This window comes from Neomonachus schauinslandi, chromosome X, assembly GCF_002201575.2.
Source record: "Neomonachus schauinslandi chromosome X, ASM220157v2, whole genome shotgun sequence".
Taxonomy (NCBI): Eukaryota; Metazoa; Chordata; class Mammalia; order Carnivora; family Phocidae; genus Neomonachus; species Neomonachus schauinslandi.
In genome coordinates, this window is record NC_058419.1 from 31,537,591 (window position 1) to 31,564,542 (window position 26,952).

At 38.3% G+C, this 26,952-nt stretch overlaps 1 protein-coding gene across 4 annotated transcripts in view; it reads left to right on the forward strand.

Moving 5' to 3' along the window:
* KLHL13 (kelch like family member 13) overlaps nt 1–26,952 on the forward strand; it is an 87,209-nt gene that overhangs the window by 26,422 nt on the left and 33,835 nt on the right. For all 4 annotated transcript variants that reach the window (XM_021686331.1, XM_021686339.1, XM_044911752.1 and 1 more), the window contains one exon: nt 11,966–12,107. In XM_021686331.1, the coding sequence (XP_021542006.1) occupies nt 11,966–12,107 (142 nt within the window). The remainder of the gene's footprint in view (nt 1–11,965; nt 12,108–26,952) is intronic.

Genomic DNA, 26,952 nt, shown 5'->3' on the forward strand with positions numbered 1-26,952 from the left:
ACACATTACTTGGTTAACAATAGAAATAAGGCATAGCTGTTACTATGTATGAAAACAACATACTCTAAAACAAAACAGTTGATAGTTTGTGAATAGATTTGGGTTTTTATTTATATTCTAACCATTAAATATGTATTTATTTTGAATTATTTGCTGCAATGTGTATTAGGTTAAGGAAGGCTAATCAAAGAAGCCTTGAACCCGAGTGTGGCATTTGGTTTTTGTTCAGGAAGCAGTGAGGAGTCATTGAATACTTTTGAGCAAGGAAGTTATAAATACAAAGTTATAAATACAGTCACAGTATGTGAAGTAGCTATGCTGTGACAAATATGTACTTTATATTAATAACCAAATCCAAGTAAGAAGTAATAGATGCCAGAAGCATGGTGTAGGGGCAGTGACAGTGAAGAGAAGTGAAGGATAGGAACATACTGGAGAGAGATTCAGTAGTACTTTGACAGTTGACTGGACATAGGAGATTGGGAAGGAACAGGAGTCAAAGATGACTGAAATATTTTGATGATAACGATTTTCTTCTAGAATCCAAAATATCCTATCTATAGCTCTCTTGAATGCATGACACTTAGATTCCTGAACTTTCTTCTGTCTGGCCAAGCTTCCCAAAAATGATCATTAAGAACTATGTAGTCTGGGGGTGCCTGGGTGGCTCAGTCGTTAAGCGTCTGCCTTCGGCTCAGGTCATGATCCCAGGGTCCTGGGATCGAGCCCCACATCGGGCTCCCTGCTTGGCGGGGAGCCTGCTTCTCCCTCTCCCACTCCCCCTGCTTGTGTTCCTGCTCTCGCTGTCTCTCTCTCTCTCTGTCAAACAAATAAATAAAATCTTAAAAAAAAAAAAAAAGAACTATGTAGTCCAGGGCGTTGGCTGGCTCTGTAGGTGGAGTGTGCGACTCGATCTTGGGGTTGTGAGCTTGAGCCCCATGTTCGGTGTAGGGGTTGCTTAAAAAATAAAATCTTCAATAAAATAAAATAAAATCTTTAAGAACTATGTAGTCAAATTTGTTTCCATTAAGAGTACATTTAAATAAACCAATTTTTCTCATTAAAGTGGGATCTATGAAAAGATTAGATTTTGGAGATTTAAAATGACTTACTGCTTCAAGAAGTAGCTGGTGTAAATGGGGTGAGTGAGGGAAGTAGCATTTAGAGCAGCATTTTCCAACTAGCTGGGCAGAATTTTAACACCTCGACTCTTTGCTCTCCTTACCTACTTGGTGACTCTCCCCTGTCTCCTTCTCATCTGTACTCTGAGAGTCAAAAATTATAAATTGGGGCATGAAACACTGGTTTAAAAGACTGTAGGGGGGCACCTGGGTGGCTCAGTCGGTTAAGCGTCCGCCTTCGGCTCAGGTCATGATCCCAGGGTCCTGGGATCGAGCCCCACATTGCGCTCCCTGCTTGGCGGAAAGCCTGCTTCTCCCTCTCCCACTCCCCCTGCTTGTGTTCCCTCTCTCGCTGTGTCTCTCTCTGTAAATAAATAAATAAAATCTTTAAAAAATTTTTTAAATAAAAAAAATAAAAGACTGTAAGAAGGAAGGAAGGAAAGGAAGCTTCTCTCTTGTTTGATATCCCTCTTTCCTATTTATCTCAAGCAGATCAAGGCAGTACTTTATTACTCCTTCACAGTTCGTAACTAGCTTCTGCAAAACACATACACACACACAGTCTGAAAGTGCTCTGATTATCTTCTATTTAAAATTCCCACTCACGGACACCTGGGTGGCTCAGTCACTCAAGTGTCTGACTCTTGATCTCAGCTCAGGTCATGATCTCAGGGTCCTGGGATCAAGCCCCATGGCGGGCTCCGAGCTCAGGGGGGAATCTCCTTTAGAACTCTCTCCCTCTCCTTCTGCCCCTCCCCCCACTTGCGTGGGCGCTCTCTCAAATAAATAAATCTTTTAAAAATAATAAAATACAATTCCCACTTAAATGACTGGGAAATGTGAATGCTTGACACCTACTGTGTCATACTGTTTAAATGATATGGTCTGCCTCTACCCTTTTGGAATTCCACGCAAGAAGACACCCTCTATTTAAGCCAGAAGTCATAATTTTCCTAAAAAGAAACACCTTGCCCCCAAAGTGGCAAACTTCCCAATGAATTTTATTTTGCATCTACTCCCTCCAAAAAGGAAAAACAAAACAAAACAGAACAGTCTGTGCCCTCTAGGAAGTCATTACTAATTTTATTAAGAATATTTAATATGGGGCGCCTGGGTGGCTTCAGTCAGTTAAGCGTCTGCCTTCGGCTCAGGTCATGATCTCAGGGTCCTGGGATCGAGCCCCACATCGGGCTCCCTGCTCAGTGGGGAGCCTGCTTCTCCCTCTCCCACTCCCCCTGCTTGTGTTCCCTCTCTCGCTGTCTCTCTCTCTGTCAAATAAATCAAATAAAACCTTAAAAAAAAAAACAACTTCATTTTAACTCAGACTATGATACTTGAATGTGTAGATAGGTGGGTGGGCTATAAAGGACAGTAAAGATTTTTTTGCATCTCCTAACAACTTGAGAAATTAAGGTAGACAATGGTTATGTAAGCATTGTTATAAGAGGGATAACTTAAAGTCTTCTAACAAAGTTTTATGAAAAAAAAAAAACCCCACCTTGGGGCACCTGGGTGGCTCAGTCAGTTGGGTGTCCGACTCTTGATTTCGGCTCAGGTCATGATCTTGGGATTGTGAGATTCAGTCCTGCACTGGGTTTGCGTGCTGGACATGGAACCTGCTTAAGATTCTCTCACTCCCTCTCCCTCTGCCCCCCACTAAAAAAAAATCTTAATGATGACACAGATGTGTACAAAATGGAAAATAATTTTAATATGAAATATTATATAACTTTGATTCTTTGTTTCCATTGGCTCGATATCTGAGATAAGCTTGAAAGAACTATCATAAGTATGATTCCCAGATTCATTGGGTTGAGGGTCTGTCCTCTGATACTTTTTTTGTATTACCTTGCCCTGTGTGAAAAAATACTGGTTGCCAAATTAAAACACTGATTTGATTACATCACATTAAACATGCTATATTAAAACATGATTGATTCAATACTGAAATTTTTACCACGTTCATTGAAATAATTAGGGATGCCTCTAGGTACTTGCAGAATCAAGGTTGAGATTTGTTACATTTATTACAGGCTTTGAAGACATAGAGGCAGTGGGACTCAGAGCTGCCAATTATAATTCTTAAAACCAAATGCAATTGGTTATTACTTTGTAAGTTTAAAAGTCTTACTCTTTGGTTTTTTTGGTCATGTTTCCTTTTAAAAGAGAAATAAACATTCCCTTAAGATCTGGTCATGAATTATTGACTTTATGAAGTTGAATGTAACTAGGAAATTCAGAAAAGGATAGGATTTTTACCACTTGAATAATGATTCTTCTGTTCCCAAACAGAAGTGATTTCTAATTGGTTTTGCATTTGTGGAATCTGCCTTTATAATAAACTCAAAAAATTGGATAACTTGGCTGTTTGAATATTTAATAAACTGACATTTTAGGCAGGCATAAGCCCAATTCTTTAATAACACGCTCTTCCATTGAATTGCACCATAGCTCAAGAATCAAATTTCAAAGTTAGTGCGCTACAGATAATAGAAGTAAAATGACACCTTGGTTAACAAATCTTCTGGGAGCAAAAGCAAAAAGCTCCTTCAAAGAACATTGGCCAGGGTATTGGAGCTCCCATTCCAGTTTCTTCATTTGGGAATTGAAGAAGAAGTCATGCTCCCTGCCTTAGGTACAGCTAGACTTCTCAATGGCAGGCCTGGTGCTGGCTGTAGGGTGGATCGTCCTTCCATAGGGCTTATGTGTGGCCAGAGGATTATAACTATTATTTTCTCTGTGTCCTGAGAAGGGGGTTATTGCGAGTGATGGGAGTACATGCTGTTTTCCCCAACTCACATCTACATATTGCCATCTCCCTATACTACTACTATTTCTTGTGGACTCTCTTACCCTGTATGGCTTCTTAGGGCAAGGGAGCTTTGACTTAGTTATTTTATATATAGTAGGTATGGAATCAGCATTTAGGAATTCATTCTTTTGCTTACTCTTTTCGCTCTACTTCAGGTATGTGTGTATGTATCTATATCTTTTATTACAATATTAATAAGAAATGTGAAGAATGAGGGGCACCTGGGTGGCTTAGTCGGTTGAGCATCTGCCTTTGGCTCAGGTCATGATCCCAGAGTCCTGGGATCGAGCCTCACCTCGGGCTCCTTGCTCAGCGGGGCGTCTTCTTCTCCCTCTCCTTCTGCCCCTCCCCCCCCACTCATGCTTGCTCACTCACTGTCTCTCTTTCTCTCAAATAAATAAATAAAATCTTAAAAAAAATGTGAAGAATGAGAAACAGTATATGAACCAAGCTTCTAAGTAGAAGAATTTTCTGGTCTAGATACATGAGACTTGATATAGTTTAATTGGTATGTGAATTTTTACAAGATGAAGAAAGACTGAAGTATTGAAATATGGTAGATAGAGGGAACAAACATTAATTTTAAAGTTTTTCAGGGACAGGATTGAGATATTCAGTGCAAATGCTTTATGCATTGGATAATTAACTTTCATCCTGTCATAGTTATCTAATGGAGTATCATTTGTCATTCCATTTGTTTAGCCCAGTTCCCTCATCTGTGTTGTAGTGCTATTTCTGTGATAGCGATGGGTGGCTTTGGAATTCAGAATGTGTTCCCTTAAATGTTGATATCAGTAATGTAAAGTTCTCCCTAAATTTGATCTCAGTTATATCCTAAGATAGGCTGCCTCCTTACCCTCTGCGTGTTGGGAGAATGGCGTGAGAGATTTTTAGCGTTGGTATTGTTTGTATGCAAGTGGGAAAAGTGGGTAATTTTAGACTGAATTAATCCAACCAAAAAATTACTTTCCTTTAACAGAATGTGTCTTTCTGAGATCTTCCTCGTATTTATCAACTAAGCGTTGAAATGACAATTGCCTAGGGCGTATTTTTCATTTTTTTTTTCCAGGCTTGGTGTAATGGGAACATTGTGGGATCTGGGATCAGACTCAAGTTCAAACCATAGTTGCCAGACTCAACAGTGAAGCCTTAAACTCTCTGAGCTTCAGTTTCCTGTCTTTAAAATGGGATTGCTATGAGGATTAAGTAGCCCAGAGAATGTGTTTGGCACAATGCCTAGTACATAGCAGGTGCTGGGTAAACGATCTTATTCCTATGTTAAAACTGACATCAGCTATTTATTAATGTGATTTTATTTTAAATGTGACCGACATATGCATGTAGAGAAGCTTTTTGACTTCAGAAAATCATTTTGCAGTCTGACCCTATCACCTTTTGTGGAAAGCCTTGGAAAGATTAGCCTCCATTTTATATCCTACACGCTAAAGATTTCCATTAGTGAATTCATTGCAAGTTGACAATGAAGTACTTACACTTGTGTCATTAAAAAATACAAGTAAATAACTAACCAAAGCTTTATCTTTCTTGATTTCTTTCAGGCAAGCACCTCAGTAAGAGCTCTGTTCTCCATTGTTTCTTAAACAGCAATTAATTTAGGCCTTACTAAGAAAAGCTGCTCTGATATTTGTAATTTCTTTGTATAATGATGCTGTAAATGCCATTTTCATTGGGACATATCTTTAAAATAGTTGAAGTTTTTAAGGTTTTTTTTCTTCCTTTAGGTGAAAATACCAGACTTATTTTATATGTATTTCCTTATGTCATAAGTTGAAGTTTTCTTTCTGATTTTTTAAAAACAATTTCCCATTTTTTTTAATGGAAGTTGAGTGAGAGAGAATGTGTGTGTGCACGTCTGTTTGTGTGTGTATGTGTTTGTCATGTCTATCATTCAGTTTTTGTTTGGGAGGGTTGAAGGAGGATGGTTAAGATTCTAACTTTGGTGAGGTAGGAAGGTTATTAAGATCTTTAGAATTAAAAAAAAAAGATCTTTAGAATTCAGTGCAGTATGCATACTTTGAATCTATAGAAAAATCTATGGGGAATAACTTCTACCAATCTTAAGTTTTTAATTTATTTCTCAAGGGTGGAAGGAAATACCTTGACAGATTTAGCACTCAAATTCAAATGAGTATGAGAACAGGTGGCTAAATTTCTCCTCCACCTGCCATGCAACTTTATCACAAGAAATGTTTCATTTAGCAAATGCCACGGCTAACAGACACTTCTTTGTTTCAGAGCAGAAAAACAAATGGAGGGGGAGTACTTCTTTGAAGAAAACCTTTTTCTTGATTTTCTTTTTAAATTGTGAGTGTGACAAATATGTATTTTATTTTTCTGGGGGATAGATGGTGGAAAGCATGAGTCAATGCCTTGATTAACCCGATTTGTTGTCTTGTTACACCATTCATGGCTTTCATTTCTGTTTTTACTTACGTTTTGTTTTGTTATTGTTGCTGTTCTTGCATACTAACCCACTGCGTGCTGACTTTCAGTTAGGATAATATTGTTACTCTGAGAAATTACAATATTTGTATAGTACTTTTAACACTAACTTAGAAACCCCTACTCTCTGGTCACGGTGGAATTATGTTATTAAAATACATTGTTGGGGGGTGCCTGGCTGACTCAGTCAGTAGAGCATGCGACTCTTGGTCTCGGGGTCGTGAGTTCGAACCCCATGTTGGGTATAGAGATTACTTAAAAAAATAAAATCTTTTAAAAAAATACACTGATGGGTTTAAGCACTTTGTAATGTAATGGTAGCAAGCAAAAAGAAGTGCTGTGAAGCTAACTGGGAACTAACTAGAGAAAACTTAAAGGTGATATTCATATATTTGTACCTTTGTAGTGTTCTCTGATTCATCACCCCCACCCCGGAAATTAAAAACAATATAGGAAAGTACAGAGAACAATTTGATGACTATTCTGAGAGTCTTGGGCAGCACTTTTTTTCTGCAAGTCCTATATTCTCCCAGCATCTTTCATGCAGAGCCCTCTTAATGTGCTATTCTTCATTTGATGTGAGCAGGAAGTGAATGTGCCCGCGCATGGGTTGGCGCATAGAATATCTCCACCAAAAACAGTCAAGTGTTTCATGTGTTTTCATGCTGGTAATTTCAAAAAGCACTAAAACGACCCCTTTTCCTCAACAAGGAAATTTGACCTCACATGGCTTTCTGTATAACATGATCTGTGATAGAAAGCAAGGAACTGAGATGGGTGTTTCATCGTTTATCAAGCTAAGACCTCATTTTTTAAACACAGAAGTACTCATTTCAGTGGATTGGGGGGGATTCTTTTCTTCTTCTTCTTCTTTTTTTTTTTTGGTATGGAGCGTTGGAAGACTGTTTGAGGCTTTGGAGCCAAATGGTGTAATTGTGAGATGCTCTTCCCTTACTCACACTGCATATCAACAAACCCAATTGCTATAGTGAATTCTGAGAGTATGGCTTCTTTATAGAGTATGTACCAAACTATTAACCTCTACAGAACTATTCACTATAGAAAACATATTTCAACCAGATTGACAGAACACTCTGGCTGCAGCTTACCTACCAGGTCAGACGTGTAATACACAATCCTTTGTTGTCCTGGTGTTCACTATAAAAAGAAAAAAAAAATGTGTCTGTTTGATGATTTTTAAAACTTACAAAATCCATTTGGGTGAACAGTGCCATGTAGACAACAGGGGCTTAATACATGTTTGCACTAGCAATTTCAAAAGTATATCTTCAACTCTTTAAGTCTATAAATTTCAAGATGGAATCTTTGCTTTAATTTGCATATTCTGGAATACTAATGAGTTAGAACATTTTTCTCTCTGTTAACCATTTGTATTTATGTCTTTATGAATTGTGTGCTCACATCATGTACACATGTTTCCCTTGGGGGTGATTTGTAAATTATAGAAATATTTTAGGCAAGATTACAATGTTAGCATCACCCTGTTAAGCCTGACAATTGCTTAGACTTTCTATTTCTTTTATCTTCACAGAGCAATGCAAAGAAATACCATAGTTTGTGTATGTTCAATTTGACCACCTTTGCAATGCTTTCAGTAAAATGATCAGACAATGCTTCTGTCTCTACCCTCATGCTCTTTGAAAAAGTAATTGTTCTCTTTGAACAAGCACAGTTGAGTGATTCGTGTACACTTTGTGAAAGATTGCTTTTGTGCTCTGTGGTTGGTCATTGTTAAGAAAATAAGATGTGTCCAGTGGCAGTGGGGTGGGCTGGGGGGCCTGATAGCACAGATGTAGGAAGAAGATTTGAGTTTTGGACAGAAAATTGATGAACATACTCTCTCCCATGAATAATTTTATAGCATTGATGCAATGGGACTATTTAGGCAGGATTTGCTTGATTCGAAATCAGCATGAAAAAGTGAATCCAAATAGCAATTGTTTTAAGCAGAACTACGGAATTATTATTCTTACATGAATTTACATAGAACAAAAGCTTTCCTGCACAACTGTCTGGTAAACTTCAAAACCATTATCTACTTATCTACTGTAAACACTTGATTGTTCAAATTGTGGGGCTGGAGGAAACAGAGGTATTTTATTGTTAGGTAGTCTTGGAAGAATTAGTGGTAAGTAATAATCCTACTGTGTTTCTTACTGCCAGCATTAACCTTATGTAGTCAACCCTCAGACTGAGAAGTAATTTAGAACATGAAATTGCTTTAGAAAAATTTTCCTGGGGCACCTGGGTGGCTCAGGCATAGGGTGTCTGCCTTCGGCTCGGGTCATGATCCCAGGTCTTGGGATCGAGCCCCGCATCGGGCTCCCTGCTCCGCGGGAAGCCTGCTTCTCCCTCTCCCACTCCCCCTGCTTGTGTTCTCTCTCTCGCTGTGTCTCTCTCTGTCAAATAAATAAATAAAATCTTTAAAAACAAAAACAGAAGAATTTTCCTGAGTAGGTTAATCCCTCTATTTCAGGGATTCTCGATCTTGGTACTCTTGACATTTTTGCCTAAGTACATCTTAGCCAGGGAGAACTTTCCTGGGCCTTGGTGGGATGTTTAGCAGCATCCCACTAGACGAAGGTAGCACACACACCCTCTTGCGACAATGAATGACGTCTCCAAACCTTGCCACACGTGGGGAGGGGAGAAACAAAATCCCCTTGGTCCCCTAACCCCTTCTGAGAATGACTGGTCTTTTTAATTGCTTTTAACCATATGACTTGGAAAAGTAATACTTAAAAACTGTTATTTGTCCTTGGATTTACTCAGAGAATCATTCCTTTAAGGATAGCGTGATGTATTTGTGGCCTGGGCTCTGCAGAGAGGTTTTACCTCCTTGCGATGTTGAAAAACCGTTCTCTTCACACCCAGTCAGTAAACTTAATGAAAAGGAGATAGAAGAGAATATTGAATCTGCTGAGAAGGTTGACATGGCATGTATTGTTACTGATGCAGAAATAATAAGGAGTGTTCTGAATGTTAAAAAGTCAAAGTATGTTGATAAGAAGTCATGAAGAAGATGACTTTAGTGAAGGCTTCTTCGGCATTTGAAGTAATTAATTAGAAAGCCAACCATATTATCTTGCCAAGAAAGGGCTGCATTTTCACATTCTGCTTTTCAATTTTAGGAGCTAGAGACAAATGACAAGTAAACAAGTTGTTATCTATAGTTTCTTCAAAAAAAGCAATTTCCAGGATATGTCATAGGCACAATGTGGCTTCAGCTTTATTCCTGTCCCTTTTACATCTGTGGTTCTATAAAAATGATAATTGATGGTCATTGAACGCACTGTGTGAGAAAGAAATGTCCACAAAAATGAGATTCTGTGTTCATTGAGATGACATATGTTAAAATTCTCATGTGCTAGGTTCTGTGCAGGGAATACAGAAAATAATAAAACATTCTGCTTGGATATTTCATTAAAATAATTCTGTTTGAATGGAAATTTTCTGGTTAGGGGTACCAGTCACTATCAGTCTATTTCCCACTCTTCCCATTAATTCTGTACTTTTGAATATCTGTCTGCAAAAGCTGTTTAAAAGGGTGTGTGAGTGTGTGTATGATATGTCTTGTATATAATTTAATTCTTTTTAAGGCTATTTCTGAAATTAGTAGAAAGCTATATTCATCTTCTTCTATGCTTGTTAAAATCTTATTTAAATTATTCTCTTTATTAAATATCCATGAGAGTTGAATAAAACATGGTCATATATTATTAATTCATTTTTGGTTATACTATGGCTCTAATATCCTTAAGAAGAATTGATCTCACCCTTAAGGCCAGAACTTTTGCTAATTATTAGAAGATTTAAAACCATTTCGTTGATGTCCGGATTCAAGAAGTAGGATCTTAAAGTATGGTGGTCTTAAAACTTTTTTTCTGGTTCAAACTGATCAACTGAGGTTACAGGTAAGGTAGGGAACAAGTGAAATCTTCATGATATTGGATAGGCCAGAGTTAGAAAAGCAAAGAATTTGGGGTGCATGGCTGGCTCAGCCAGTGGAGCATGTGACTCTTGATCTCAGGGGTGTGGGTTCCAGCCCCATGTTGGGTGTAGAGCTTACTTAAAAATAAAACCTTAAAAAAGAAGAAGACAGGGACGCCTGGTTGGCTTGGTTGGTTAAGCATCTGCCTTCGGCTCATTTCATGATCTCAGGGTCATGAGATCGAGCCCCATGTTGGGCTCTGCGCTCAGCAGGGAGTCTGCCTCTCCCTTCCCTCTGCCCCTCCCTCTCGCGCTCTCTCTCTCAAATAAATAGAATCATTAAAAAAAAAAAAGAAAAAAGAAAACCAAATGATTCAACATGTAGGAAGTTAGAGGTAAATAGCAAAAGTGGAGTTCTAGCGCTTGAAAATGTGTTCTTCCTCTTCCTCTCCCAGTGTCCATTTTGTTTGTGCTACAAACCCATTCAGAGCTACCAGCTCCCTGCTCTTAGATGATTCAGAGACACTTTGGGCAATGTTATACCTAAGGAAACACAGGCCTGCCTCGTCTAAGGGATAATAAAATGTTGTACTGTGGTGGTCAATTTTCAGGGTAACCTGAGGCCCTTCATTAAATATTTTGTGTGGTCTCTGTGAAACAAGCTGACCTGTTAACTACAGGTTCTCCAATTCTTTTTATGGCCCCCCAAAAGTTATTAGTGTAATATATACATCGGCATAGCTTGCATTTATTATTTTTTACTTTTTATTTCTTAGAAAAGATGGAAATGCCACTAGACTCTAGCGATTTAACTGAATAAATCCCAAAATGATCAGTGAGAGAGACTGCTGGAAAAAGAAATTATGTCAGGTGTAAAAGTTTTTGTTCCGTTGGGGGTTGATTAGAAGTATAACTAATTACAGAAGAGGAAGCAGTGTATTACTGTCACAGTTAATCTTTGACTTTTATTAATGGGGTCTTTGGAGTTTGGAATCACACTAGACTTACATTCAAATCCTGACCCAACTACTTTAATAAATTTGCGACCTTAGGTGACTTACTTTTAACCTTTTTGTAGCTCATTTTCCCTGCCCTTCATACAAAGGAAATAATAATAGTACCTATTGCATTGGATTGTTTTAAGGATTATATGAGGTCATGTTTGTAAATTTCTGGGCAAGTACCTGATACATAGTGACTATTCAATAACTGATAGCTATTATTTTTATCTTTCTCAAATTAGGTATTCCAAAGAAATTTTAACTATGAATAACACAATTTGATGTTCTTGCTACCTAAACAGTACAATACCAAAAGCAATTACTCTTGCACTGAAAATACAAAGACCCTTTGTGAATGTAGTTTTGAACCAGCTTTTAGGTTGATTTCTCACTTCTGATTTTTTTCTGACCTTGAAAAGTTTTTTACAAATACATAATATAATTTCTTCTAAGGTGTAGAATGGTATCATCCTAAAGCACAACAAAACAAAATTCAGTATATTCCATAGTCAAATGATTGGCACTAGTGACTGATTATTACTCTAAACAATGCCATTATTGTGAATTATATATCAACTTTTAACTTGCCTTTCTTTCTGATTTATACACATTTTCAGATCTCTAGTGGAAGAGGAAGACCAACACATGAAATTGTCCCTTGGAAGCAGCGAAATGGGTCTCTCATCCCATCTGCAGTCTTCCAAGGCAGGAACCACACGCATCTTTACCAGCAATACCCACAGTTCTGTGGTGTTACAGGTAATCTAAACTGTCCCTTTTGTAATATTTAAATGGATTTAAAAACCACTCAAGAGTGTTTGTGGTGTGGGATGTTGATAGCGGGGGGCGAGGAGCATGCATGTGTGTGGGCAGGGTGCATATGGGAACCCTCTGTACTTGCTGTTCCGTTTTGCTGTGAACCTAAAACTGCTCTAAAATAATTAAGTTTATTAATTAAAAAAAGAGCAAGCAAACATCAGGAAGAAACCTTGAGGGGAAAACTACATACCTTCCTGATGTTAAAAAACAAACAAAAAAACCCCAAAACCCAGAGTTCATTATTTGTTTTGTTTGTATGAAGGAGGTCTCGCTGTCGGCCACTTTGCTTACAGAATGTTATGTCTGGCAGCATTGACTTTCCGTTTTGTCTCAGCCAATATAAATATCACAAATCCCTATGCTGAATTTTCTAGTTCCTCACTCATGACCTGCTTCACTGTCACCTTTATCATAGTTCTGAAGATCATATTTATTTGGCGTCTCAGCTCACATTGACAGTAGTAGGTGTGGGAGTGTAGATAAGGATGGCTGGATGCAAACACACTGGTAGATGTAAGAGGTAGTAAGTGACCTCAAAGGAGAGGACGGAAATACAGTAGAAAGCCAAAAAAAAAACCCAACCCATCAAAAACTGCAATGTGGAGCTAATTAGCCTAAGGATAAGCAGGCATAGTACTTCCGGCAGTTATGGACACTCCCTGACCTCTGTGGGCATGGCTGAATTAGGAAACAATATACTATTGGATGTCCCTCAATGTCTTCTAGATATAGGCAAATTAGATCAGTGTTCCCTCTAGTAAGATAAAGAAAAGAAATTTTTCTGAATGTATTTTTCCAAGAAATCTCCCCAGGTGAATTTCATGCATATTCCTGGTCAGTGACCATTAGGGTAAAGCAGTATATAGTATATAGTGTTTGGTGTACAGTCCAGTATATAGTGTAGTAAGAGAGGAGGCCTTCTGCTCGCTCTGCGGCTTTGTTGTGTCATGTAATTTTTCTGGGCTTCATTTGTCTTATCTCCACAATGTGTCTTGACTAGGAGATCTCTAAATTCCATTCTAGTTCCCATCTGTAATTCCATGAGATCATATCTTCCATTATTTTGGTTTGTAATGGGAGCTGGGTTTTATGGTTTGTTGTCCTGTGGGTCTCATCAGCAGAGATGTGAGGGTCAGGAAGGAGAAGCTTGCCAATTCCTGGCATCTCAATGCTATGTAAATGGTTTAATTGTTGGCTGTTCAAGGCTATGGGAAAAGAGAATGAGGGGTCAAGCAGATAGGAAAAGTCTGAGAGGAGGAGGGTTTTTTTGTTATATTAAAGTTATCTCTCTAAAGAAAAAGAGACTCACCCCCCCCAATACATCTACCCCATCCATGCCCATAGTCTTGTGTTAAAGCCAATGTGTGTGCTCCTGCTAATTTTTAAATGAACTTTAAACTAAATAATGGAAGCCACTTTAGTGTAGTGATACAGATTTGGGGCCATGGGCCTCAAATTTTAGTGCATTTCAGAATCACAAGGAGGAAGGCTTGTTAAAACAGTGAGCACTGGGCCCTGCTCCAGAGTTTTTGAATCAAAAACTCAGATACATGTATTTTTTTTTTAAGATTTTATTTATTTATTTGACAGAGAGCTAGCAGGGGGAGTAGCAGAGGGAGAGGGAGAAGCAGGCTCCCCGCTGAGCAGGGAGACCGACGCGGGGCTCGACACAGGGCTCGATCCCAGGACCCTGGGATCATGACCTGAGCCGAAGGCAGACGCTTCACCGACTGAGCCACCCAGGCGCCCCTCAGATACAAGTATTTTTAACAAGTTCCCAGGTGATGCTGCAAGACTAGGGAACATACCTTTAGAACCACTGTTCTAGAGACAGGGTCCTTCTTCTGCCGAGAAAGATGGCCTCTCCCTTTCTCCCTACATATCGTATGAGGGTGATAAGCTAATTGCTTTAATGGGGAGACATCAGGAGTAGCTTCTATATCTATCAACAGGGAAATGCTTACATAAATTATGTGGTATAACAACTATGTACTACTGTGCAGTCACCAAAGAGGGTGAGGTAGATCTGTGTGTAAGAATGGAATATTATTCGGCTCTATACAGGAAAGAAGTACTGATGCATGCTACAACGTGGATGAACCTTAAAAACTTTATGCTAGTGAAAGAAGCTAGTCACAGAAGGCCGTATTTTACATGATTTCATTCAGACAGAATGGCCAGAAGAGGGAAGTCTATAGAGACAGAAAATAGACTAGTGGTTGCTTACAGGTGGAGAGAATGAGAGGATACGAGGGTGCTAAAGGGTCCAGGATTTCTTTTTGAGATGATGAAAATATCCTAAAATTGACTGTGGATATGGTTGCACACGTTATCTGTGAATGTACTAAAAGCCACTGAACTTTTCATTATATGTAAGTGAATTGTATAGTATATCAATTCTATCTCAATAAAGCTGTTAAAGTTACAGGACAGTATGTACTGTATAATCCCATCTATTGGTAGAAAAACTATACAATAAATGGGGCGCCTGGGTGGCGCAGTCGGTTGAGCTCCCGGCTCTTGGTTTCGGGTCAGGTCATGATCTCAGAGTCGTGAGATCAAGCCCTGTGTTGGGCTCCATGCTCAGCACAGTCTGCTTGAGATTCTCTCTCCCTCTCCCTCTGCCCCTCCTGCTCGTGCTCTCTCTCTCTCTCAAATAAATAAATCAATCTTTTTTAAAAAAGAAAAAGACTGTACAATATATATATGAATGTAAATGCACAGCAAAAGGTCTGGAAACATTAAGGGAGGCTGGTGAATGTTGTCTTATACTTTCTGCTTTGTACGATCCTGCACTGTTTAATTTTTTTTACAATGGAAATATTTTTGTGTATAACCTGTGTAGTTTAAAAAAGATAATTGTTCTCTTAACTATGGGAAAAAAAAATGAGGGTTGCTGGAGGGGAGGGGGATGGGGATGGGATAACTGGGTGATAGGCATTAGGGAGGGCATGTGGTGTAATGAATGAGCACTGGGTGTGATATGCAACTGATGAATCACTAAATTCTACCCCTGAAACTAATACTATACTATGTGTTAATTAAATTGAATTGAAATTTTTAAAAAGTTAGATATGTGTGTGTGTGTGTGTGTGTGTGTGTGTGTGTGTATAATTGTTGACAAAACCAGTATGGCTGGGTCTTAGACCCTTAGCTATATTATGTTTTAGTTTAGCCTTTGTTGGTCCCGGCTGGTGGAAAGAACGATGATATGAAAGTAACTAGAGAGTTTGTATGGAGTTAAAGGTGATCTTTCATCAGCTGACATTTTTTATTATTATACTATTTTCTATGGTGGCATAGAGCTACCACTCTGTATCGCTATTGCCAAAGTTTGCTCTCTTTAAAAGTCCATTAAAAATGATGTTCTCACAAAGGGAGATTTTTAAGTAGCAGCACTAACAGAGAACTACCCCCCCCCCATCTAATCTTAGGTGTATGGTTGTCAAGGGAACAAGTTGGAGAAGTGTTTAATGTGTAAATGTTATCATTGTTTTAAAATTAGCAATCACACAAACGTCAGCTTCAGAAGGCATTGAGAGTCACTGTCAGGGGAAGGGACCCATGGGGAGAAAGTGTTTTCAGAAGTCTCACTCTGCAGGATTACCCACTGCATAACTCTAGTGGGAAGGACATGAGTTTAGGCCAAACCTGGAATCCTAATTTTACCAATAGTTATGTGACTTTGGGAGCCCTCCATCCTCTCTGGGCCAGTTTCCTTATCTATAAAATGGGTAAGAGGCGTGAGGATTAAATGTGACAATTTATGGGAAAGTAAGGTGCATCATAAATATCCATTTTCTTTTACTTCCATTTGAGCCAAACATGGAAGGCGTCAGAGAAAATGTAGCTGATCTGAAGTGGTGGGTGTGCCACATAAGACATCCATCTGGGTTGGCTTGATCTGCTCTTGCAGATTAATCATCTCCGTTAAACAGGCTTTTGCAAACTCGGCTGTCGAAGAAAGTGCCTAAAGAATGGCGATACCTAATAGGTTTGGATTCCTAGAACCTTGAACAGATCCCCAGAGAATCCATGATGGAGTTAGGCAGTGCAAATTGCTTTCACTCAATTAAGGAAGGTTAACCAGGGTTTGCTTAAGTAGTAACTGGTAAAATCAAGGACTAATCTCATTTTCTTCACTCCTGTAGTGCTACTATAGATAATGGTTATTTCCCGTGGAAAGCTTCCATCCTTTGGCTTCACCTATTATCCCACGTTGTCAGCATTTTTCTTTTACTGCCCCATTTTATGGAAATTCATTGAATCGTACTATTCCTTGGCGCCTTCATGCCTTAAAAATAACAGCTTTATGGAGATACAATTCGTATACCATCTAATTCACCCACATAAAGTGCACAATTCAGTGGTTTTAGTTTTTAGTATACTCACTGGGTTTTGCAAATATCACCACAGTCCATTGTAGAACATTATCATCTGCTCAAAAAGAAACCTTGTATCCCTTAGCAGTCACTCTGCATCTACTTACAATTCCTTCCCCGAACCTAAGCCACCACTAATCTACTCTCTGTCTCTATAGATTTGCCTATTCTGAACATTTCCTACCAATGGAATCATCATATGTAGTCTTTTGTGACCAGTTTCTTTTACTTAGCATCATGTTTTCAAGGTTCATCCATGTTGTAGCATGTATCAGTGCTTCTTTCCTTTTTATGACTGAATACTATCCCATTGTATGGATATACCACTTTTTTAAAAAAAATTCATCCATCCATTGATGGACATTTGGGTTTTTTTCTGCTTTTTGGCTATTATGAATAATGCTGCTATGAACCTTCATGGAGAAGTGTGTGTGTGGACATGGTTTCATTTATCTTTCATATATACATAGGGGTAGCATTGCCAGTTCATACAGTAATTCTGTGTTTAAACTTTTGAAGAACTGCCAGGGTGTTTTCCAAAGTGGCTGCACCACTTTACATTCCCACCCACAGTGCATGAGGATTCCAATTGTACCATATTCTTGCCAACACTAATTATCTCTTTTTGATTATAGCCATACTGGTAGGTGTGATGTGGTTTTGCATTGTCCTTCCCTGATTGCTGATGATGTTGACCATCTTTTCATTTGTGCTTATGGCCATTTGTCTAGCATCTTTTTTTTTAAAGATTTTATTTATTTATTTGAGAGAGAGAGAGCACAAGAGCAGGGTGGGGGGCAGAGGGAGAAGCAGACTCCCCACCAAGCAGAGAGCCCGATGTGGGACTCAATCCTGGGACTCATTCTGAGCCGAAGGCAGATGCCCAACCGAGCCACCCAGGCACCCCTGTCTATCATCTTTTAAGAACTGTCTATTCAGATCCTTTTCCCAATTTTTGGTTGGGTTATTTATCTTTTTATTCAGTCGTAAGAGTTCTTTATATATTCTAGATACAAATCCCTTATGAGAAATGATTGGCAAGCATTTTTGCTCAGCACCTTTGGTTTTATAGTCCCTTGTTGTTCTGTCATCGCTGCCTTGCCAAACCCCTCTCCTTTATCATTTCAATCATATGATCTTTGCTTCTGCTTAACCTTAGTAGAGTTCATAGGACAGATGGTCAAGGCAAACACCTGGAAGACTTCTGACTTTTCACTATTCTCTAAACATACATTTTTTTTGCACACTTCAGGCTCTGCACCCATTTCCTGTCCCTGAACTGCCCTTATTTTACTTTTTGTTTTTAAAAACCCCTGTTTATTCATAATTATCCATCTTAAATGGTAAGTGATAAAACTGGAATTCTAGTTTTGCCCTAAACTCATGTCCTTCCCATGACAGTTATATAATGGGTAATCCTGCAGAGTGGGATTTCTGAAAACAGTCACTCCCCATGGGCCTGTTCCCCTGACAGCTACTTTAATTGCCTTTTGAAGCTAGAGTTTGTGGGAGCCAGGCAGAGTTAGCAGCTTCTTCTCTTCCTCCCTCTCAGTCCTTGGTAATATGACCTATCAGTGCGATTCACAACATCTAGGATCTAATTTGTTGTTTCTGTATGCCTGTGATCGCGTTCTGGGGTACATGGAGAATGCTTAATAAGTGTCCATTATTATTATTATTGTAAGACTTATGGTCATTCAAAGAGATAATACATATAAAGAGCCTAGCCCATCACCTGGCACAGAGGAAATAGTGCTTTTCACTGCTATTATTGGTATTATTGGCAGAATAAATGAATTTGGGTGGCAGTTATAATAACTTTCATATATACTTGCCTCATGATACTTTAAACAATATTGTGAGGTAGAAAAAGCAAGAATTATTCTCTCCATTTTATAGATTAGGAAACTGAAGCTTGGGGAGGTTAAGAGGCTTGCCCAGATCACATAGCCAGTAAGTGACAACAACTAGGACTTGAACACAGGTTTTCTGACTGCAAATTTGGTTTTATAATCTGTTTTTGTAATTTGTTTCTTCTAACCTTGCTCTAAGCTGTATTATCTTTTTAAATATAATGTCTGTAAATATTAAGTTTTCATTGACTGTAAGTGTAAAAACATTAACAAAGGCTCACAATTTGTTGTGAATGATATAGTAAAGATTTTATTTTATTTTTTAAGATTTTATTTATTCATTTGAGACACAGAGATGCAGAGAGAGAGAGATCATGAGCAGGGGGAAAGGCAGAGGGAGAGGGAGAAGCAGGCTCCCCGCTGAACCAGGAGCCTGAGGTGGGGCTCGATCCCAGGACCCTGGGATCATGACCCGAGCCAAAGGCAGACACTTAACCATCTGAGCCACCCAGGCACCCCTTATTCTTTTTTTTTTTTTTAAAGATTTTATTTATTTATTTATTTAGAGAGAGAGAGCAGGGGCAGGGGCGGAGGGAGAGCGAGATCTTAAGCAGACTCTGTGCTAAATGTGGAGCCTGACGCAGGACTCGACCTCACGACCGAAAGATCATGACCTGAGCCGAAATCAAGAGTCGGATGCGTAAACAACTGAGCCACCCAGGCGCCCCTATTCTTTTTTTTTAAGGATTTTTTTAAAGTAATCTCTACACTCAACTTGAGGCTCAAGTTCACAACCCCAAGATAAATAGTGATCTAGAAGTCACACACAGCTGAGCTATCCTCAAAGTATTAACTCATAACTTGAGCCTACCAGTTAACGAAATATTACACACTCACTAATAAATGTCAGCAATAAACCAGTTGAGATAACATTACTAAATGAACATTTACCCATGTTAACTAAAGAGAGAGAAAAGATCTATCACTTTATGCTTAACAGCTTTGTAATAAAAAGTCTACTAAAGTGAAAAAAAAAAAAAGCTGTATGCTCTTCTGACTGAGCCAGCCAGGCGCCCCATAAAGATTTTATTCTTGATAGAAATAGTAGAATTATGAAGAAAGTCTTCCTGCCTCTCTGCCCTACTTCCCTTCCCCTATCAAAATTGGAAAAAACAAAAGCAAACAAACAAAACAGAAAAAATGTTAAGTGCCAGTTGGACACATCCTTTTTTTTTTTTTTTTTAAAGATTTTATTTATTTATTTGAGAGAGAGAGAATGAGAGACAGAGAGCATGAGAGGGAGGAGGGTCAGAGGGAGAAGCAGACTCCCCGCCGAGCAGGGAGCCCGATGCGGGACTCGATCCCGGGACTCCAGGATCATGACCTGAGCCGAAGGCAGTTGCTTAACCAACTGAGCCACCCAGGCGCCCCTGGACACATCCTTTTTAAGACAAGGAGGCCATAACTGTAGTACCATGTTTCAGCTGGTAGCAGTGTATATTAATTGTAGAATGTTTAGAAACATTCTAGATAGAAACAAATTATTTCTTGATTGATGGCTATGCTTACTCAGACCTATAGAGTTTTCAAAATGCCTCCTTGCTCTGCGTGTCTAGGCTCCTAATTGGCATTTTCTCATGTTAAGACTAGTGCCTACCAGATTGTTCTTCCTATATCTTCCTCCATTTTTATCTATTTACTGTTTTTTCCTATCCACTTTTAGTTGTAAAGCCTATAAAAGATCATTTTATAGTCTCAAATTATTATCTAGGTAATACAATGTTAAAGAAATGAATCATCCCAAGAGTGTATACAAATTAACTTGTCTTGACTTCCAGTGGGCTAACTTTATGAAATGTTTATGCTAAGGTAGACATTTGGGTTGCTTATCATGTCATGTTGATGAACTGTACCCAATTTTAAAACTTTATGATCATAAAATAAACAACTTTAAAAATGTATTGTTGGGGCACCTGGCTGGCTCAGTCAGTAGAGCATGTTACTCTTGATATCAGGGTTGTGAGTTCGAGCCCCATGTTGGGGATAGAATTTACTTTAAAAAATTAAAAAATAAAGATGTATTAACATAAGAAAGGGAGGCATAATAGATAAATTGACAAAGAATATGTGGGAGATACACATGTATTAATATATATGTATTAATATATATTACATACAGTAATATTTCATTATATATGCATATATATTTCTGTATAATTCTATTTCTGTTAAGAATAAAATTCATTATATATTCTATAGAATGAAATATATAATATGAATGTATGAATCATATATAATGAAATATTATTAAGCCATAAAAAAGGATGAGCTCTTGCCATTTGTGACAACATGGATGGACCTAGAGGATATTATGCTGAGTGAAATAAGCCAGAGAAAGACAAATACTATATGAATTCACTTAAATGTAAAATGTAAAAAAAACAAAACAAACAAACAAAAAAACCCAAACAAACAAAGGCAGAAACAGACCTGTAAACAGAGAACAATCTGATGGTTACCAGAGGGGAGAAGGTTGGGGGGCTGAGCAAAATGGGTAAAGGGGGGTGGGGTAAAGGCTTTCAGTTATGGAATGGATAAGTCACAGGAATAAAAAGTACAGCATAGGGAATATAGTCAATGGTATTGTAATAGTGTCGCATGGTGACAGATGGGAGCTACACTTGTGATGAGCATAACGTAACATATAAACTTGTCAAATCACTATATTGCACACCTGAATCTAATGTAACATTCTGTGTCAACTATACTTCAGTTAAAAGAAGAAGGCATGAAGATTTTAGAGTAAATTGTATTGTATAAAAGAAGAGCTCAAATAATCTAGATTGTTGAACCTTTTATCAAAATGAAACTTTTTATTTCTTCATTTCAGTTACCTAAATGGCAGCCAGAGTATAGAGAAATGAATGTATAATTTTTCTTGGGACTAGCTTTTGTGGTACTCAGGATAGGGTACAATAAGTTAACCTACTACTTCCACAATTGAGTGTGCATCTTTAAGATACCAGTTGGAAGAGAGTCTACCACCTTTCCTTTTAGTGTACTTTAGTATATTATTACCCTGCTCCCTCAAATGAGGCTTTGTTGTTGTTATTTAGCATACATTGAAGTCATAGAGACGACTAGCACATACCAACTGATAGTTAAATATGCTGTAATACATAATTTCAATTTCTGATTGTTTGTTGCTAGTATAGAGTAATACAGTTTGTTAATGATTATTGAGCTTATATCTTACAACCTTGATAAACCAACTTACTCTAGGAGCCTTTATTTGTAGAGTCTGTAGGATTTTCTACATAGACAATCATTTTTCTATAAATAAAGATATTTATTTCATTCTTTCCAATCTGATGCTTTTTATTTCATTTTCTTGCGTTACTACACTGCCTAGGAACTCCAGAGAAATGTTGAATGGAAGTAGCTGAGTAAACCTTCTTACTTTTTTGCTGACATCAGGGAGGAAAGCATTCATTCTTTCACCATTAAGTATGATGTTAACTATAGGTTTGAAGAAAAGTTCCTTTCTGTTCCTATTTGCTGAGAGTTTTGTGTCATGTTTTTAATCAGAAATGGATGTTGGATTTTGTCAGATACTTTTTTGCACCTATCAAGATGATCTCATCATTTTTCTTTTTAATTTGTTAATATTGTGAGTTATAGTGAATGATTTTTGAACACTAAAGCAACCATGCATTGCAGGAATAAACCCCACTTGGTCGTGATATATTATCCTTTTTATATATTATTAAATTTTATTTGCTAAAATTTTAGGAATTTTTGCATCTATGCTCATGAAGAATTTTGGTTTTCGTTTTATTAGTTTTCTTACCTTTGTCTGGTTTTGGCATTAGGATAATGAGTTGAGACATGTGCCCTCCTCTTAATTTTCTGGATATGTTTGTGTGGAATTGGTGTTATTTCTTCCTTAAATGTTCGCTAGAATTCACCAGTGAAAATTTAATTTTATAGTTAGACATATAGCTATTCAGGTTATTGATTTCTTCTAGAGTAATCTTTTAACAGCTTGTATCTTTCAAGGAGTTTATCCATTGCAACTGAGTTGTCAGATTTATTGGCATACAGTTCATATTTACTTATTATCCTTTTAAAAGCTATACAGTCTCTAGTACCATCACCTCTCTCAATCCTGGTATTGGTAATTTGCATTTTTTCTCTTTATCTCCATAATCTATCTGGCTGGAGTTTTATCAAATGTATGGGTCTTCTCAAAGAACCAGGTTTTTTGGTTTTATTGTTTTTTCTCTTTCTGTGTTTTCATCAATCAATGAAATCAATTCATTTCATCAGTCTCCTCTCTGATCTTTATTATTTCCATTTCCTCCTTTTGGGGATTAATCTGCTCTTCTTTTTTAAAAAGATTATTTATTTTAGAGAGAGCATGCGTGCGGGCATGGGGCGGGGGGAGGGCAGAGAGAGAGAGAGTCTTGAGCAGACTCCAATGCCCAGCGCAGAGCTTGACGTGGGGCTCGATCTCACAGCCCTGAGATCATGACCTGAGATGAAATCAAGAGTCAGATGCTTAACCAACCGAGCCGCCCAGATGCCCCGGGGTTAATCTACTCTCCGAAGGAGGAAGCTGAGAGTGGTAATAAATGTTCTTTGCTCTGAAATCTATTTTGTCTGATATTATAGTCATACCAGCTTTTTTTTTTTTCTGAGTAAGCTTTATGCCCAACATGGGGCTTGAACTCACAACCCTGAGATCAAGAGTTGCATGCTCTACCAGCTGAGCCAGCCGGGCGCCCCTATGCCAGCTTTCTTTCAACGAGTGTTAAATTGGCAAATCTTTTGTTTATTTGTAAATTAACATACATATTTACATGTTTATTTTGTAAATTAACATACAGTAAAATGGATTTTTTATTGGGCTATACCTTTATGAGTTTGGTTTTTGTGTTTTTTGTGTTTTTTTAAAGATTTTATTTATTTATTTGACACAGAGAGACACAGCGAGAGCAGGAACAGAAGCAGGGGGAGTGGGAGAGGGAGAAGCAGGCTCCCCGCTGAGCAGGGAGCCCGATGCGGGTCTTGATCCCAGGACCCCGGGATCATGAGCTGAGCCGAAGGCAGACGCTTCACCGACTGAGCCACCCAGGCGCCCCCGAGTTTGTTTTTTGGTTTTTATTTTATATTTACGAGTTTTATTTATTTATTTATTTATTTATTTTTTAAGATTTTATTTATTTATTTGAGAGAGAGAGCACATGAGAGGGGGGAGGGTCGGGAGGGTCAGAGGGAGAAGCAGACTCCCTGCCGAGCAGGGAGCCCGATGCGGGACTTGATCCAGGGACTCCAGGATCATGACCTGAGCCAAAGGCAGTCGCTTAACCAACTGAGCCACCCAGGCGCCCCTATTTATTTTTTTAAAGATTTTATTTATTCATCTGAGAGAGAGCATGAGCAGGGGGCAGAGGGAGAAGCAGGCTCTTGGCTGAGCAGGGAGCCCGATGCGGGGCTCCATCCCGGGACCCTGGGATCATGACCTGAGCTGAAGGCAGACAAGTAATGACTGAGCCCCTCCATTTATGAGTTTTAACAAATATATTGTTTTTGTGTAATCACCACCACAGTTGATACAGGACTGTTCTGTTGCCCCAACATACTTTTGTTACTGCTTGGTAGTCACATTCATCTCCGCCTCTAAACCCTGGATACTACTGATCTGTTTCCTGTCAGTGTTTTGTCCTTTTGAGAGTATTACATAAATGGCATCGGACAGTCTGGAAGCTTCTTTTTCTTCGTCTAACATCTCTGAGATCCATTCACTTTGTTGTGTGTATCAGTAGTTTGTTTCTTTTTATTGTTGAGAAGTATTCCATGGTGTGGAGCTTTGCAGGGTCTCTTTTCCATGCTCCTCCATCTTGACCATCTCCCCAGTACTGTCCGGTTCTCTAGGGCTCTCTTTGTGGTCCTCTGGCCTGAAAGCTGGGTTTTATTTATCCTGCTCTGCCATACACTGACCGCCACTGAACCCAGATCCTGGTCCAAATACAGAGAGGTATTTATTGCAGAGGAGTCACAGCCTTGGAATTGCCTGGAGATTGGGACTCAAAAGAGCAGAGGGAAATACAAGTAAAATGGATTTTCTCCACTCTCTCTGAGCTTTGGGAGTTTCCTCTGTCTGCTCCCAGATGACTGCCTCCAGGCGACATGGTACCTTAATTCCAGGTTGGGATATATTGGGGGAAAAAGTAGGGGGTAGGGTGGAGGGCTCACCATCAGTTTGGTCATACTTTGCATTCTGATTTCCTTCCCCAATTCTTTTGCTATTATTAACCTATTTTTCATTAACTTTTAAGCTTTGTGTGGTAGTACCAGAACAGCATTTATTCTGGGGCAAATGACTTCCCAGTACTGAGGCAGATGCTTACGAGTCCTCTGCCTAAGGCCCTAGAATCATAAGGTTTCCATTTTGGTGGTTTGAATGAGTTATGCTCAACCCTTGTGAGCCTTGGTGTGTTTTCTTGTGTTGCTTCTGGGTGGTTCTTTCCCCAGACAAATACACTTATCACTACTCACCTGAATACTTGAGGGAGACTTTTTTAAATTTAATTTAATTTAATTTTACTTTATTTTATTTGTTTTTTGATCTCCGTAGCCCTCTCTCTATGCAGATCTCTTCTCCAGTGTTCTGCCCTACACACCTAGCTGTCTTAACTCCCTCAACACTCACCAGGAGAGAACGCTGGGCTTCGCCTGCGTTCCTACTCCCTATACCTCTGTCTTGGAAAGTCCAGAACAATCATGGGGCTCATCTAACTTGCTTCTCATCTTTCCCTTCTCCTTTGTGCAGTTTTAAACTTTTTTTTTTCATATATTTTGTCTGGTTTTAAGTTGCTTCAAGAGGTAAGGCAAATCCAGTGCCTGTTATTTCATCTTCGCTGAAAACAAAAATCTATAGGATATAATTAAATGCTAAATTGTGAGACTCCGACTAAAGGTGCCTGATTATTTTGGAGATTTGGTTAGAGGTAGCTTTACAAAGGAGGTCAGATTTGAACTAGGCTTTGAAGGAGGGCGGATATTCTGTGTGAAAACTAATGGCATAAATAAAGGTATTAGAAAAGAGGTAAGCCTGGTTTTTACCAATGAGCCAGTCTAGACAACAACCTGATAAAGTGGGTCAGAGTACTTAGGGAAATAATGAAAAATAAGGTTGAACCGTTGAGCCGGGGCCAGATTAAATAATCTTTAAATTCCAGGGGTGGCTGGCTGGCTCAGTTGGTAGAGCGTGCGACTCTTGATCTCAGGGTTGTGGGTTCGAGCCCCAGGTTGGGTATAGAGATTATTTAAAATCTTAAAAAGCAAAACAAAGCAAAAAATCTTTAAATTTCTATATTGTGATATAACACTGATAGAAAGCCATTAGAAGTTTTAAACTCCAGGCAGTGTCATATAATAAGAGCACAGTTTAATTCATATTAATAGAAACTTTTATATCCAGTCTGTATCTCTCTTTTGCCTTAAACATGCATCTGTTCCTTTTCTGTCCTCGGAATTAAATGAAGAACAGTATCATAAAAACGTGGATATGGTATTGTTTTGATCAAATACATTACATTTACTTAAAGATTGGAATAAGCCCATTCCTTAACCTTTTCTTGAGTTCCTTTATCTTTGTAAAACATATTTTCCATTAATAATCTTTATTGTTCTTCTCAGGATGCATTTCCTTTTTATCTCACTTCCTTTTCAAAATTATACTGATCAAAACTGATACAATATGCTAGTAAGTTACTTCCAGTGCAGAATTTAATGGAAAGATTTGCTTATCAGATTGCTTTTTAATACCCAAAATTATCAATCTAACTTTTTTCAAAATGACATTATATTGAATGTGAAAGCTATTGACATCCAACCAACTTTTGGTAGTAATTATTTGTAGCTCATATGGTTTCTATACTGTAGTTGTGTAATGTCAACACATATCCCCTTCTGTTTTAATGTGGCCATTTAAAAATTTATCAAACTCATTTAAAATGGCTCAGTCCTTCAGGGTATTACATATATACCTCCCCCTACTAAATAGGATTTGAAGTTTTGATACATAGGGTAAGTTTAATAGAGGGAACTGAAAAAACTTTTTTTTTTTTTTTTAATGCTCGGGTTTTTTTTTTTTTCCCCAAAAAGTATGTGAAGAAGAAGAAGAAGAAGAAATAGATGTGGGGAGTTTTATAGGAGGGGGAAAGGGAAACATTAGAGTAAAGAAACCAAAAACAGATAATAATCTCTACATCAATGGAGCCCAAGGCCCAGAAGAAATAGAAAAATAAAGAACTAAGATATGGATTGGGGCAGAAAAAAGTTTAGTTTAAAGCAACAGGAACCACTTTACAGATACTCTAAAAGACTCACTGGAAACTTGGCGCCATTTTGTGTAAAGCAGAGCTGTATCAGTGTTTGGTGAACTAGCACACAGAAAGAGACAATAGACTTTAGAGAATTTTGACGAGAGGAATGAATACAAATCTGGTGGAAGAAAACAATTTTATAATAAAAGGACACATT